General features: G+C 42.2%; 2 protein-coding genes across 2 annotated transcripts in view; one reads left to right on the top strand and one right to left on the bottom strand.

The window, feature by feature from the left end:
- Positions 1-257: 257 nt before the first annotated feature.
- nrsn1 (neurensin 1) lies at positions 258-5,277 on the top strand (the record flags this gene model as incomplete). The annotated part of the gene is made up of 5 exons (XM_084471415.1): positions 258-356; positions 812-904; positions 1,077-1,195; positions 4,320-4,495; positions 5,174-5,277. 5 exons carry the CDS (start codon positions 258-260, stop codon positions 5,275-5,277), a joined length of 591 nt encoding a protein of 196 aa, XP_084327541.1.
- Positions 5,278-10,506: 5,229 nt separating this feature from the next.
- The window catches only part of LOC311351720 (doublecortin domain-containing protein 2-like), a gene marked incomplete at both ends in the record, with an annotated part of 20,981 nt that continues 14,693 nt past the window's right edge, over positions 10,507-16,794 (bottom strand). The window contains 4 exons of the mRNA XM_084471875.1: positions 10,507-10,512; positions 11,268-11,564; positions 11,769-11,942; positions 12,247-12,302. Of these exons, the coding sequence (XP_084328001.1) occupies positions 10,507-10,512; positions 11,268-11,564; positions 11,769-11,942; positions 12,247-12,302 (533 nt within the window). The remainder of the gene's footprint in view (positions 10,513-11,267; positions 11,565-11,768; positions 11,943-12,246; positions 12,303-16,794) is intronic.

Genomic DNA, 16,794 nt, shown 5'->3' with positions numbered 1-16,794 from the left:
TAGAAATGGAAGGAGACAAGAGAGAGGAAATCCATTTCGGGTACATGGAAGTCAAATGTGCCACATACTGAATATCAATGCATGATTAGGTTATCTTTCTTAAGGTCTCTACTCTGCACCAGTCCCCCGTTAAACCATGTGTATTCTGCTGTGTGTGTGTGTGTGTGTGTGTGTGTGTGTGTGTGTGTGTGTGTGTGTGTGTGTGTGTGTGTGTGTGTGTGTGGGTGTGTGTGCGCGTGTACAGACAGAAGGGAAGGATGACTTCTTGTCCTGAGATTTGTGGGTCGGAATATACTGAGCAAGCCCAGGCCGGTGTCAACTGCCAGCAGTATGGAGTTCGCTCATACCTACACCAGGTAGACACACACGCACACACACACACGTACATTCATGCACACACGTTCATTCAGGCATTCAAGCATGCTCATGCACAGTCATGCATGCACATTCATGCACGCACACAAATGCCTGCACTCCCATAGATGCATACACACACACACTCAGATCACTTGCAAAAACCCCAATGAGAACAGAAGAGTGCTGAAGGGTGACTCATCACATGGATTTCGGTCTCTAGAAATATTGTGTAATTCACTATTTTCCACAATGGACGCACAATTCTTCATTCAAACGCATGCATCCATCTTTGGCCACATTTACGAGGGCTCTCATAACAAGCTAACAAAGTGCTTACAGGCAGATCTGTAAATCCAATCTGAGAAATAGAAAATAAAACCTTTCTGGATAGCAGTGACAAAAACACGTGTTGAATATGCCAATGACCTAAATCACTTTCTCCTGCCCACTCCAGTTTTACGAGGAATGCACCGCCACAGTCTGGGAACGTGATGAAGATTTTCAGATTCAGAGATCGCCTAGTCGGTGGAGCTCTATACTCTGGAAGGTGAGAGTTTGGCCTTGTGTCAGCCGTCATTAAGGGCTCTCGCAAACATCTCTTGTGTCATTTGGAATTCTGAGAGTTTCAGTTTGATGTTCTTAACAGCAATCTTAACATTCATCATAACATTTGTGAGACTAGCCTGGTTCACTTCCCCTCCGGTTTTCTCTTCCTTTAGGTCTGTCTCACGTTCGGAACCGTGATCATGTTATCAGGACTCATAGCTCTCCTGGTGGGCTATGCCACGCCGGCCCGCATCGAGGCCTTCGGGGCAGATGACCTCCTCTTTGTTGACAGGTATCATACAGAGAACTGCCCCCGGTTTACTCACTCCACACCAGAGCCCGTTTTCTTTTTCCAGTATCTCCGGTGTTTCAGGATTCTATACTGTTGTGTGCCAACCCGAAAAAATAATATTTAGGGGAACTATGAAAGCCGCAAAGACGTGATGACAGACAGGTATTGTACAGAGAACTTACTTATTGTAAGTCGCTTTGGATAAAAGTGTCTGCTAAATGCCCTAAAAGTAAATATAAACTGCCCCGTTCTATACTGTTGTGTGCCAACCCGAAAAAAAAATATTTAGTGGAACTATTAAAGCTGCAAAGAAGCGATGACATTACATTGATTGTACAAGGAAAGGCATTTTGGCATCCAACCAGTACAAATTAGCAGCCAGAACTTTACAAGTAATTAAATTAGTTGCAGTTTAGGTAATGTTGTATATATATACACACTTTACAGATTAAGTGGAATTCAATATCAATTAGTGGGAAGCAAGATTTGGGCAGGGGCGGGATTGTTATTTATATCCTTACAAGCTCAGTCAACACAAACATTCTCACTGTAGCTCTCACTCACCAATAGCTCAAGCTTGGCTATGCTATTTCTAACAAATAACACTCAAATAGCTCTTAAATCTTACCCACAGCACCTTGCGTATCAAGGTAGCCTGCCAGAAAATTAATGTTTATAGAGGAATAAAAATATGCTACAATACAATAGTAAAAACAGCAATAAATATGCCTTCAAAAAAGCAACTGTTGCTGTCTGTGGAATACTTGGGTCCAAGGTTTGAGTCATTTGCCATAAAGCTGTTTCCCAGTACTACTGCCTCTACAGTAACACAGGAAATGGTGAACTGCACATACACACAGTGACTTCAGGACCCAAAAACAAACTACATATGCAATTCAAATTAAAAAAAAACACAGAAAACACTACAGCTTGCATCTTAACATTATGCAAAGCTCAGAACTTTTACTGCCAGTTGTGATGCACTGGCTAAGGTAAGGGGACAAAATAAGTATGTTTACACAGGTATAGAGTTGCAAAAGTTATTTATTATATTTACAGCCACAAACATATAAGCACGAACATGCATTGATGTATACAGGTTAAAAGTAATTCATCCATGTGTGAGTGAGTGGAGTGAACAGTGTGTGAATGTTGAAATTAAAACAGGTCATCAGTAACTTACTGCTGGAATCCTGAAATACAAAACAGATAAGAGCATCAGATAGTGATACAAACCAACAATCTTAACAATCACATTTTCCTCTGCCTATTGGCAAACCAGTTAGGTAGACAGAAATATCACATAACCTAAATGAAGCACAGGGTTCCTTTAGAAACAATACAAAATACAGACCCCTACTTACCCCGCATTTGACCCTGTCTACGACTTTTACAGCTCAACCAAAAACACTTTGAATATACCTCTCCAGTCCTCCCACCCTCAGACCTGTAGCTCCACTTCCTGCTAGGAGACAGACCTGAAAGAGCAAACACAACCAGATGGACAAAACGGGATCAGACCAGTTAAAAAATGACAATCAACTAGGTCATGGGAAAGAATCCTTAAGCACGACCCCATCCCAACTCATGAAAGGTCCTTCAGCTCACAAATGGAGTATTCACTGCAGGTGGACAATCCAGCCAACAGCAAATGGCCTAAGTTCAACACGTCAACACTTTAGCTTTTTCCTTCTCCAATGTCTGTTATGCGAATGTTTGCCCCAAAGCCGTTCTTGCAGTGTTGTGCAAGTTCACACTTCACATGAACTAGTTCAAAGTTCAGTTCATACAAAAGAAAATGAATACATTCACATTGATAGTTCACCAATTCAGTTTTGAACTAGTTCATGTTCAGTTCATTAATAGTTTTTTTTTAGAAACCAAAGAAAAACTGTTGGAGTGAGTATTCTGTGCTTTTCTTTTCAGATGAATCCTCTCCATTACCAGCTGCCCATCACTACAATCTCAAATTGTTGTGAATATTATTTGTACACCTGTTTCATTCATCACAACTAACACAGTAACTCTATTTAATAAACATGTCATCTGGACCTAAGCATCAATTCAGAATGATGAGTTCAAGTTCAAGTTATTTAGTTAAAAATATGTTACGTTCAGTTCAAAGTTCATAGAAAAATGAACTTGTTCAATTAACTATTTATTTTGAACTAGTTCATGCACAACACTGCGGTCTTGCAGTACACATGGCTTGCGTAGCCACACCACCTGGTACATTACTATCCCCATTTGGGACCAGGAGATCGGGATGTTTGTAGTCAGGTGCACTAATGCATCCCCTACCCATTGCCTGTTTATTCTGCATTTCTTAATCAAATCTTCATACATACATTTTAGAACAAAGGATAAACAATGCTTTTTAAACTGTCCAACGACGGCATATTTTAAATATGCCGTTTATTCAGACATAACTTTTTAAATCTGCTCTGTGCTACAATTGGCCAGTTTGTGAGTTGAACTTAACCAGTCTTGGTGCCACTACTTGGGATGGGAAAAATTATAATTTGTCCCGTTTTGGGAAGATCATAAAACTACCAGGTAAATCAGAATGTTATCCGAAACACCAAAAAGCACACCAAAAAAACTGTACTCAATTTGAACTACAATAAATTGCAATTAATGTTTAAACCACCAAACAAACATTATCCTAGACAAGACTTCATATAAACATACATACCAGTAATCATACCTCATACAATCAAATTGGGGCAAAATACAAAACAAAAGAGAAATTTGACTAAACGTCCAAAATCTTTGACAAAACATCCATCCATTGCCTTACAAGAATAGTGCATCTTGACATTACCTACTCTTCAATAGCTCCAGACATCTATGTAGATGTGTGTGATCAGCTTTGATGACTATGGGGGTGTGTGGCTATCAGTGAATGAGTTTATGATTGGCTTATGTTATCTTACATACAAATACCATAAACCCCACTGGGTTATATATGGTAATATTTAACATATGAAGTATATGAAAGTAAAAGTATATATAAGTACACAACACAATCATGAATGTTTTATTGTGAGACACTCAACAAGATATAAATATTACAATCAAAACTATGGATTTCTTTCTTTTTCGTTCTTTTCTACTCCCCCAGCCATGCAGTGAGTTTCAACCGGGCGCTGGATGTTTGCAAGCTGACTGGGGCTGTGCTGTTCTGCGTGGGGGGAACCTCCATGGCCGTCGGATTCCTGCTGTCTGCGTTCGCCAAGAGCTACTCCAAAGAAGAGCTGTACCTCCAGCAAAAGTTTAAAGAGCGGCTGGGGACTGTTGGTAAGCTAGCAAGCCTTGGATTTGGTTGTTGTTGGCGGTGTTGGTCGTTTGTTGCAGAGTTGCTTCACTCACGTTGAGTTCAGGGTACTAATGCAATGCAAGGATTGTTGTGATATATATACAGTACTGCTAAACATGTTCCTAAATGTTTCTTGCCGGATTAGACGCATGATTCATTGACATGATAATGAAGAAAGACCATGGATTATTGAACATCGTTAGCATCATAGCATTATTGCCGTAGTCATATTGTAACGTTCATCTTGTATTGAGCATCAAAAATGCCTGAGTCAAATAGATGACTTAGGCAGATAGTGATTATGGAGTGTAAAACACACTCTGATTGGCTAAGGATATGAACCAATGCGGCACTGTGAAACAGCAGCATTAGTTAGATCACAATTTGGCCAAAATATGACTTACGCTTGAGGCGAACAACATTTAAAAGCTGTTGTGGTATTTTTAAAGCACATGTTTCGGTGCAATTTTCTACATGAAATCACAAACTAAAAAAAATATTTCCTCACAAAGAGCAAACAAAATCTGGTTTGATTCAAGCATTTGTGAACAACAAACTCATCCTCGGGGTTGTATTTATCAAAGGGACGTTACGTAAACCCCCCCGATTATTCTCCAGCTCATGCTGCTCTTTGTTGTCCTCCTCTGTTGCCATGACAGGTAATCCCATCACAAGAGCCCCGACGCCCGGGGACGGGAAGGTTCCGGTCACTCTGTCTAAGGTCCAGAACATCCAGCCGCTGAGCAGGAAATCAGACACCTGACAGGCGCCCAAATGAAGTGATAACATCAAGAAAGATAGATATATAGATACATAGATATATATATATATATATATTGGTGTGTGTGTGTGTGTGTGTGCGTGTGTGCGTGTGTGTGTGTGTGTGTGTGTGTGCGCGTACGTTTGAGTTCATTTTTGTGGCTTTTCGAAAGGTCAGCTTACATCAACGTGTGCTGCTGCTCTTTCCTGGGTCCATGAAAGGTTTATGACGGGCTCAATGAATAACTACTGAGCACGACGGTGGAATTATTCAAGCAAGCAGGCGGACAGGCGCAAAAGATCCCATACATACAGCTTCAGAAGTAGCGTAGCCGCCATGGGGCCCTGTTTTCCTGTTCAAACCCCTAGTTAGCATTACAGACACGCACTCTGACCCAGACGATCCGGCCGCGGATCTGATCACTGCTGACGACGGCCGCTCTAATCAAAATAAGACTTAGAACAAACAGCAAACAAACAATCTGTTAGACATGCATAGAAGTGTTAGTGTGCGTGTGCCTGTCTGTGCCTATGTCTCGATATGTGTGTTTGTGTGTGTGTGTGTGTGGGTGTGCGCGCGTGTGTACACAACTGCTTTTCATGGACACATTCCCATTACGTACGTACCCAAAGTGGGGGCCGTTTGATATCGATTCCTCAAAAGTCGACCAAACTCGGATCAGAATTCACGTCAGAGCAGACTTCACCTAATAAGAAGGGCACATGTCTCACTGACATTTTTATCCGGTCCACTAAAGGCCTCAGGCCCTGTCTCTGTCAGGGGACGATCAATACACCAGATGAGACGGACGGGCGTTGTAAAGGTGAATAAACGGAGAGCCAGCATGCGGTGGTGGGCCGATAGAGTCGTGTCCGTCAGTCCGCAGCGCAGCCAACGAGAGCATAGCAGAGACATAATAGACAGATAACACCAGGTGATACAACAATGAGCATTGTTTCCCCATGCTATGATTTCATGATTTTCAAGCAGATGCATTTCCACATAGACACACACACACACACACAGATAAACATACACACATTCCCAACCTTTCCAAATGTGCAACTTTCCTCCACGACTTAATATTCATGAACTGGTGCACGCATCATCCACCCACACCCTCACAGTCCACCAGCCTTTCTCCTCACATCGCATATTCATTTGAGATCGCACAGAAGGGCAGACACACCCACACACGCGAGGATGCAGCTGGTGCAGCAGCAGCCACGGCCGTGAGACGGCCCCCGTCATGACGATGGAGAGGACGGGTTGCATAATAGATCGGTCAAACGGAGCAGCAGAGTCGCCCGAGCATCACTGCTGCTGTCCACCACACCGACCATGATAACCATGACGGCGGGATTGATTCATAAGTCGCGGACGCGCTCGGCTTGGGCGGACCCGCATCTGCCCTCCCACCATGAACCCATTTTGAATTGAATTACCCAGGCGGTGTGATTGTCATGGATGGTGGCTCGGAGGCTGATGAGGCCATGGTAACATCCGTAATGTAGTTGATGTATCAATGTCTTGCTTGACATTTGTTTTTTTATGCATTCTATTTGGTTTATTTTTATGCTCCATCTGTACTTGTTGCTATGTAAGATGTGTTTCGGTTACCAAATAATCGCCATAGAAACATTTGGGAGTGTAAGCGAAAACACGGCACTTTAAGAAGAACATTTACGGATCAAGTTTACAGTTGGACATTGACTGGGTTGAGTTGGAGCAGTCGTTGTGTTTCTAGTTTAGGGGTTTCAAAACAGGGTGCCATTCATGCAGTCAGCTTAATACACCTATGGACACCAACACCGCGGGCAGACAAACCAACTGTAAGATGACCTTTTGACCTTGTCCCACTTACCAACACCTTTTGTTACAGTGGTACAGTGATATCCCCTCCTTTGAATTATTTTGTTGTTTACTTTGAACCATAGCTGCGAGACTGCCATCGGAACACATTGGTGTGTGTGTGTGTGTGTGACATTACACCTATAGATGACGATATGGACATAACTATATATGACAACACCATTTAAGCTGCAAAATAACAAGACATACACTGGACATTATGTGCAGGACAGAATTCCTTGATAAGAGTCTGAACGATCTGTTCATGGTCAGTAAATGTGTTGACTCGTAGTAACATGTCATGTAAAATAATGAGTTTCGGTTTCCTTGTTATATAAGTTACAATCTATTTTTTTGCTCTTTACTCCTCGACCCAGTAGTTAATGTTAAACACTTGAAGACTCCTCTGATATAATTGTTAGGCTGTGATTCTCATTGTTTAAGCCAATGACTGTAGGAATACAGGAATAACTAACTATGTGTGAGACCTGTCTTGAAGACATAGTTAATGCAATGCAGAGATGTTGAAGAAACTAAAATACAAAATAAAGTTTTGAAATCACAACTGCCGCCCAGAGCTGCTTATGTTCATCAATTATAATCTTGGATCATTGCCCATGTGTGTATCAAATGACCCCAAGGTACATTCAGCAATGCCTCGCCAAGATACTTTTGGATTGAGTACAACGACTGCCAAGTGAGGAAAAGCCCGGAGCCATTTGACAACAAACATTATGTAACACATGCATTGTTCTTAAAATGGCTATCTTGAAAAGAAACAGACACAGCATACATATTTTATTCTGCAAAATAAAACCTAATCGCAGGCAGGCCTATGGCAATATATGTTATTGTTATTATATTTAAAGCTCTGATGCTCACCAATGGAAGAAACATCATGATTAAGTGATCATTTGAAAATGAGATAATGGTCAAAACTGAAACTCTTGGGTATCACCACAAATCCTCCACCTCAAAAAAAAACACATTCTCTAATCAATGTCGAAACAATTTAAAATCTACAAAATATGAAACCCTTTTGAAGATGGCTCAAAGATAGAAGGCAACTTCACATCTCTGTTCTCTTTGTGTTCAGTTGCATGTAGTATATGCACTTTGTGACCATGTGCTTTGGGCCAACGTGCACATAGAAAAATGTAAACTGAACAAAAAAGGTTTGAATGTGTCTCCTGTTGAAACACCAACGAAACGTTAGAACATAACACCAGCCCTCAGTCTGCACAGCCGGTAACTGCAGTTGGATGTGCAATTTGTAGTTGGATCACAGACGCACATGCACACACACACCTGCACACCCATACACACCCATACTTACACACACACACACACACACACACACACACCGAGAAACACACACACACACACACACACACACACAAAGACACACACACACACACACACACACACGCCTAAAGCACTCCTTGTGAGGATGGATGAGGCTTCCAGAAATAGAACCTTATGGATCATTAAGTTTACTGGTGGAAGTGTATGACTCACACACATCAGACTGGCGTCTCTTCCTAATACACACTCGTGCTGCCTCTCGCGCTCACTATCTCTGTCTCTGTCTGACTCTATCTCTCTCTCTCTCTCTGTCTGTCTCTCTGTCTCTGTCTCTCTCTCTCTCTCTCTCTGACAACCTCTCTCTCTCTCTCTCTCTCTCTCTCTCTCTCTCTCTGTCTCTCTCTCTCTCTCTCTCTCTCTCCCTCTCTCTCTTTCCATCCTTAATTGTTCTGCCACTGGGTTGCTATGATGGACACAAAGCACATCACTGGCTGGATCCAGATTCAATCCGATTGGCTGCAGCAGTCATAGAAACTGATTTGGTTAAGAGACGCTGGCTTCCGGTTGGTAGGCAGGTGGGGTGAGTGGGGTGGAGGTGGGTGCACGAGGAGCAGGGTTCTTTAAACCCAACGATGGTTGTGCTAATGGTTAGGGCCTTCATAGTATCACGTGTTTCATTTCAACACCAAATTGCTGATGATTTCAGGAAATACCTATCCTGACATCTCCAAACCAAATTCGAAAATTATTACCGGAACCTATCCAAGTTCATTTTCAATTACAAAGGGCATTATCAATCAGCGATAAAAAAAGGGTAATTTGATAGACCTACAACCAATCAGACCAAGAAAACGTGTGACACATCAGCTGCAGCCGTCTTGGTTGTTGATGAAAATGCCTCCATGGCGCTCCCATTGGGCGCACCTCTACAGTCATCATATTAAACCCGCCCCCAATTAGATAAACGGTTGTGACGGGAGGGGGGGCCAGACTCATATTCCAAAGGAAATTAAACATGAGCTCTCAGGTTTGTCTCGTTCCCGGGCTAGGAAATCACATTTTAGAAGTCAAGGTCAACATAGAGAACTCCTCTTGGGTTTGAGGAAGCTTGACATTCTTTGAACGACACCAGATGAGGAACGGTGATGCCGCTGCGTCATTGGTTGTGAAAAATGGAGCCAGTACTTTGCTTCATTTAATTGGTCTGTAACCACACACACTGGCTTCGTAAAAGGGTCACCTCGCCTTCATATTATTAATAGATTTTCCTAGTTAATGTAAGTCATGTCATATCAATTGACTACTCAAACATGAAAGACACAGGTTATACTTAGTTCCTTTATTTTTTACTTTAATAAGCATCTGTATGTCTTAGTGTATTTATTATATAGCAGAGAAAGTAGAGATGGTATTTTAACTTATTAGTCTTACTCTTACTGTCCTCATTTTCATCTTTTTAATTATTTGAACATCCAGTTGCTCATAGCTTATTGTATTCACTAACACCCTTTTGATAAAATATTGCCGCCCCAGCCCTCTGCCATAGCACAAAATAACATATAGACAGAACAAAATAAATACAATAAAAAAGATGCAGCAAGTGCCAATGGTATGCTTCCAGACAACATGAAAATAAAAAGCCAAAGAAAGACAAACAATCAAAACACAAGAGACAGCAAGAAAAGAGGAGACAAAAGGATGAATAGCAATGTTGACATTAATTGTGAAAACCGATTAGGGCCCAACACAAAATTAAGTAAATAAATATAAAATGGTCCCGGATTGTATATTTAAAACGATGCCTTTTAATTACGTGTGAGCTGATTTTCTTTCAGTTGAGTAATTAAACATTTCAGCAAACCCACAATCTTTCGGAATGGGAATCAAATGCAAACCTTCAGGGAGGAATTACAAAACAAACAGACACACAAATGACCATCACAGCGTAGGCAACAATGATGTTTCCCCATTGACTGGAAGCACTATTACAAAAAGTATGCATACATTAAATACGTTCTTCTGAAAATAAACACATTATCATTATCAATTTAATTTATGTTTTTTCTTCAGCCATGCCTATGGCTACAACACTCACAAACACCATCACAAACTGACACAATAATACAGATTATAACATGAGAATCAGTATTATAACATAAAAAGCTTTGGTCTATATTGGAAATGTACATGTTGGTGCTACCTTTCATGGCATTCCAGTGGTTGAATTAAGTAAAGACACAAAATTCAAATAAATGTATTTAAAATACACATATTTTGGCAATCATCCAATCATCAATTCACATTATCGTCAATAAATCTTCACTTTTATCGGGCTGGGGAGGAGGAACAATTCATTCTGAACAGAATGCATTGTGGGAAACTATGGGAAGGATATAACTGGAATTACCGGACGCCCCACTTGTACAAGTAAGAGCCTGATTTCTTGCTTTTTCATTGGACTTTTGTTTCAAAAAGCCAATTGCATGGCTTTGTGAAACATGTTCCATTTAATCTCTAAAAAAAACCACTATCTAGTGAAGTACCTCAAAAATGAGCCCTCCTTGACTATAGTCCATTGACTGAAAGCCTTGGTGCTGTGTTGCCTGCCGTAAGTATTTTGTTTGCCACCACTTCTACCATTCAGCTGATATTTCTCTCCTCCTCTCCCCCTCTCCCTCCGTCCTGCTGCTGGAGCTCCCGCCGGATCGACCCTCTCACGGTCTGGACTGGCGTGCCTCCTCTCCCCTCTTCCCACCCCCATCGGTTGGAGGATCACGCTTCTCCTCCACCGCCTCCCTCTCCTCCTCCTTACCCTCCCTCTTCTCCCCCTCCTTCACCTCCTCCTTCTCCCCCTGGTCGGCCTCTACATTTTCTTTGGCATCTGTGGAGGGGGCTGAATCGCCCTCCGCCCCCCCCGCCTTATCTCCCCCCTCCTCTTTGTTCTCTCCTCTTGACCCTTCTGTGGCCCCCCCGTCCGCTTTGGTCTCATCCTCTTCCTGGTTACCGTTGCTAACGCCGTTGCCTTTGCTGTTGCTGCTGCTGCTGCTATCTGGCCTGGCCCCGGTTTCGTCTTCTGCCTTCGCGTCGTTCTCTCCTTCTCCTCCTTCTCCAACTCCCTTTCCCTCCTTCGTCTCCTGGGCGTCATTGCTCAAGTCGCCACTGGCCCTATCAGTTGCATCAGCACTTTCCTCCTTATCTTTTACCTCCTCCTCCTCTTTCACCTCCTCTTTCACCTCCTCTTTTTCCTCTTTCACCTCCTCTTTCACCTCCTCTTTCACCTCCTCTTTCACCTCCTCTTTCTCCTCCTCTTTCACCTCCTCTTTCTCCTCCTCTTTCACCTCCTCGTTCACCTCTTCATCTTTTCCCTCCTCCGCCTCCTTCTCCTCCTCTCCTCCATTCTCGGCCACCTCCTCTTGCCGTGCAGTCCCTTCGTTGGTACGGCTGTCTTCTTCTCCTGCGTCTGACTTGGCCTTTTCTGCGGGAGAAAGAGTTTTCTCCCTGCTGCCAGCTGCCTAGAAAACAATTGCAATATCCTGTGTTGAACTGTCCTCGATATGACACAATGATCACAAAAAGAGGTCCACAAAGGACTTTGCAAATCCCGACTGAGAAAGTTCAAGGTGGTATTAATGGAAGAATGGGCGACATGTCTTTTCTGTTGCCCTCACGGTAAGCCGCGGTCTCTGTAAGGCGTTACATAGAGCTTTGTTTATGACCTCAGGGCTGTACTGATATGAATCAATACCATGTGGCGGTCATGGCAGTGAGCATGGTCTGAAGGGATACATGTGTGTTAAAGGAGATGTTCGCCTCTACCTCTTCTCCATTCCGGGCTGGCTGGTCCCCATCTTCGACCTTTGACCCGGTGTCATCTGGGAAGAAAACAGAGGGTTTGCTTTTTAGAAAATCACGGCGTATCCCCGTATTTATTTCTTCCTTTTTTCTTTCTTTTCCTCACCTATATCAGACGTAAGCGCACCAAAAAAATAAATGAAAGAAAAAAATACAATCTTTATTCTGTCACATACAAAGGATTTAGTGTTGCCGAAAGAATCCTGTGACACAGAGGTGACAAAAATAAATTGCTCTGAGTAAATGGCTAAGCTATTGCAGGGAGCCGATAGCATGTCCTAAACAGCCAGGCGGGGAAATGTTCCAGTGAAAGGTGTTCACAGATAGCAGCACAGTGTTAGGGAATTGATTGTATTTGAGATTTAGCAGGCTCAAGCTAGCCAAAATCACATGAAAGTATGAGCAGAGGATGAAGTGAAATAAGTTATTCTTGGGTGTTTGCCTGGGTTATTTTCTATATATATTGGCTTCCCCCCCCCCCCCCCCACCCCCCACCGTTTTGTCTGTCTCTTAAAAAATCACTGTAAATCATTCCACTAGATGTTACCTGAGTTGAACTCATATATATTATTTTGTGAAAATGCTGATTAATTTGGCAACTGCATTAAATGCTTCAAATGAAAAATAACAGTCATTATAAGATAAACAACTTGAATGGAAGATTTTTATTACAAAATACAATCATTTAATATGGGGGGGCATATGGGGCTATTATGTATGCTTCTTGTAAAAATAATTATAATCCGCTGTGTTGAGAACATATCGACGTGAGTGTTGAACACGCAGCAACAGTACCACCTGGTGGATATAAGAGGTACGCCATATTTAATACACGTAAACAACCTGCCGAGACAATGAATGAACAGGGGGGGCACTGGAAGTCGTATTTGCAATCATATAAGTGCATTAGAAAAAAACTAAATAAACACATCACGCGGTGGATGTTAACTGTGAAGGGCATATAATGCCATATGACTTGTGTATGTCATATGTCAAATGTGTATCGTTAGGTTTGTTATTGAGATAATGTTTCCAGCAATGACTCTATAAACATTGTATTAATGAGTATGAACCTCCCCATCATCCTCATTATCACTACTGTTATGATGACCATATAACTATGTACAGCAGTAGACTTATGTTTACGTCATTAGTGCCCAGCCATATTTTAAAAGACTGCATTGCATTGGATTCGGGTGATCATGACCTTCGACTATTAAAGTTATGACTGCTATTAGACAAACCATATTTTGCCCTCTCAGACAGATTAAAATCTCCTCCCCTCTGGGTGTCCTATGCTGGTCTTTGATTCATGCACTTTGCATCTCTGCAATAGAGGTAGATTGTGTAGATGTCGATTAAATAGAGATAGATTATAAACACAGCCCAGTTCAGATTAAAGATTTTTAACGGAAAATAAATGCATACACACATACATTAATTAAAAATACAACAATTTTCAGAGAGATAATGATGATTAGGCAACCTCAATATAGATTATTTTCCCATTTTTCTCCAGACCTGAGAACCCTTGTTTCCTTGTCAACCTCTTTACAAGACAGTGACATGGCCGTTAATTCATGTAGATCTAACAACATCACTGTACACTACAGGGCCGCGTCCAAGCATAACAACGCCTCACAGAAGGCCAGTGCTTATTCCAAGGACCATCTTCAGGGGGATGTCAGGGTGAGCACCACCACGGTTTGACGTTGTGGTTTAAGTGTCAAGAAAACACACAATCAGCTCCAAAAGCTGATCATATGCTCATTAAAACAAGACGCAATCAAGGAGGCAAAACAGGTTTTGTCTCGGTGCAAAATTAATTGCAGGTCTTTTTTTTTTTACTTCTCCCAACCAAAGAGAATGCCAGGGCCAGAGTAATTAACTCCTAGCATTGGGGAAACACAACTGAATGCTCTAATAAACAACACAATTACATGCTTGTTATTTTTCCTTATTAAACAATGCAAAACAGACTCCTCTTATCATATGTGTCAGAAGCGGGAAGGGAAATGTTTAAAAAACTCTAATCACCCCGTTTTAATGCGAGCTTCTTATCCTCAGCGTGTGAACAAAGAAACACACACTGCTTGGTCGCAGATTAGACGAGTTTAAGGGGACATTTTAATGCATTTTTAAATGCAAAACTTGATTGAAGTTTGGCTGCTAGCGGAGATGAAACGTTGCGGTAATCGTAATTGACTTCTTAAAGGATATTTTATGGAAATGGAGCGCATTCATTAATGTGGAGGGAGCCAAGTGATTGAGTGTAGGCAGTAAGCGGCGGAGAGGAAACTAGCACTCTAAACATCTTTAATGTGATTTGAGGCTGTGCCACTGCCTCCTGAAAAAGGTTCAATCAAATTAAGACCAATATTTACAACAGTCTCGCTTTTCTCTCCACCAAACCCCGTCTCATACCGTCTGTGTGTGTGTGTGTGTGTGTGTGTGTGTGTGTGTGTGTGTGTGTGTGTGTGTGTGTGTGTCTGTGTCTGTGTGTGTGTGTGTGTGTGTGTCTGTGTCTGTGTGAAAAGTCCCCCCCCCACACACACACATACACACACACACACACACACACACACACACACACAAAAGCAATTTCAAGTGTTCCGAGTGGAAGTAGTTTACCTTGAATTTGGAATCCAGCCCAATGTCAACTGCTTTTGCGGATTCAGTTTCTTTTGTGTTCATTGGAGACTCACATTCTTCATGTAGCAATTTGTAAGTTTGACACGGGATTAAGTAAAACAAATAGGACATGTTTGAGTGGCACTTTAGAGATTCTATTCTTTTTTTTTTATTATCTTCGGTAGTGGTTCATGTTGTTTTCCCCGAGGAGACATCTCCAACACTTAATGATTTCACTATAATAACCATAACTGATGAAATCCTCTGGATGGTTCAAAAAGCATTGATCGCTTCGTTGATTGTATTTAAAAAGAAAAAAGAAGAAATTTGCCATAACTCCGGCATGCTTTCAAAGATTGAACGGTTGACAATGAATACATCATCGAACTTGGAGTGAAATGAGTTTGGAGGTTCTTTTGTGAAATGCACTGAATCCAGAACGACTTCTATTTTGTCCATTTATAATTCCTCCTCCCAAGTTCTCTTAGCCTGGAGACCCTCCTGATCACGTGACCTCACATGTGTTTTTATCTCCAAAATGTCCATAAATTACAATGTAATCTGGGCCAATCAGGGACTGTTTGGCAGTTGATGACACAGCCGGGCACGACAGGCACCTCGTCATAGTAGATGATGTAAAATACATCACTGTTTAGCTTCTGGCAAAACAGTGGCGTCTCATGAAAAGAACTAGTGCTAACATTAACATTAGTAGAGTAAACACAGCCCTAAGTGCAACAACTATTTGACAAGATGCCTTTGCAGAATTGCTCATTGGAAAATACATTTCCGCCACACTTCTTTATCCTGCGTATCATCTGAACAGAGCACTGTGATGTCATGTTTTGTTACGCTGATTGGCTGAAGGAGTGTGTCTGTCAAGGCAAGTTGTCCCGCCTACTGCGGTCGCTGCGGGCGGCAGCAGCTCCAGACTGATCCGAGCAGCGTAACGGAATGTGAGGTCAGTCGTTCAGTGTGGTCTCCGGGCTAAAGTTCCCTTTCATCTTCGAAAAAAAACAACAACAACAACAAACAAAAAAACAGTACATTTCTATGAGCGAACGTGATGGAGCGATTTGGACAACAATCCGACATCACTTTGAACGTTTACCACTCACACAGTGTATAGTGACACGACCCTAGCTCTTGCATTGTGTTTATTAGCATTCTGTACATTCGCTGGGAGAATTTTCATGGGAGAAGGACACACACAAAAAAAAAACCTCCAACTCTGTTCAATCCAAGGCTATTCTTACACACACACACACACACAACCATGGTAACGCAGCGACACCTGCTTCGCAACATAACTGTTGCTCATCGCTGCAAACCAAAAAAAAAAAAAAAAACAGACCTCATGGGTGTTTCAGCTTTAGCGACGCTCGGTCACACCCCCGGCCCCTATCCCATCGCAAGCTGGTCGGAACCAAGGCGACATATGGTCCGCATGGTGCCGTTAAGCGTCACCACCGCGCCATGCACCGAGCTCCCCCTGGCTCTGCGGTCTCAGCTCAGCCTCAGCTCACACACATTACTCTTAGCACCAACTGCAGCAGGGCCGAGCCCAGCCCTCACTGCGCTGCAGGTGGTCGTGTTGTGGTGATAGCATTGATTCTGTATCCCGACAAACGAAAAATCCTCTCATGGAAAACCGAATCTTGGATCCGGACGTCCGACATGTTTTAGCAAGAATGGAGATATTCTACCGACTAGAAACCCGTTTGCGGAAAGGGATGGAGGTTTTTATGTTTAAATTTAAATAGTTTACTACTGCTGGCTGAGATTGTGTTAGCCAATTACGCACTTACAGATCACTGCCTCCAGCCACATGATTGGTCGAAAACAAATATGAAGAAAAAGAAAGTGAAGTGCCCTGTTCAC

This window comes from Micromesistius poutassou, assembly GCF_964030765.1.
Source record: "Micromesistius poutassou genome assembly, chromosome: 8".
Lineage (NCBI taxonomy): Eukaryota > Metazoa > Chordata > Actinopteri > Gadiformes > Gadidae > Micromesistius > Micromesistius poutassou.
The sequence above is the reverse complement of the archived record's forward strand: the minus strand, read 5'-3'. Positions and strand labels throughout refer to the sequence as shown.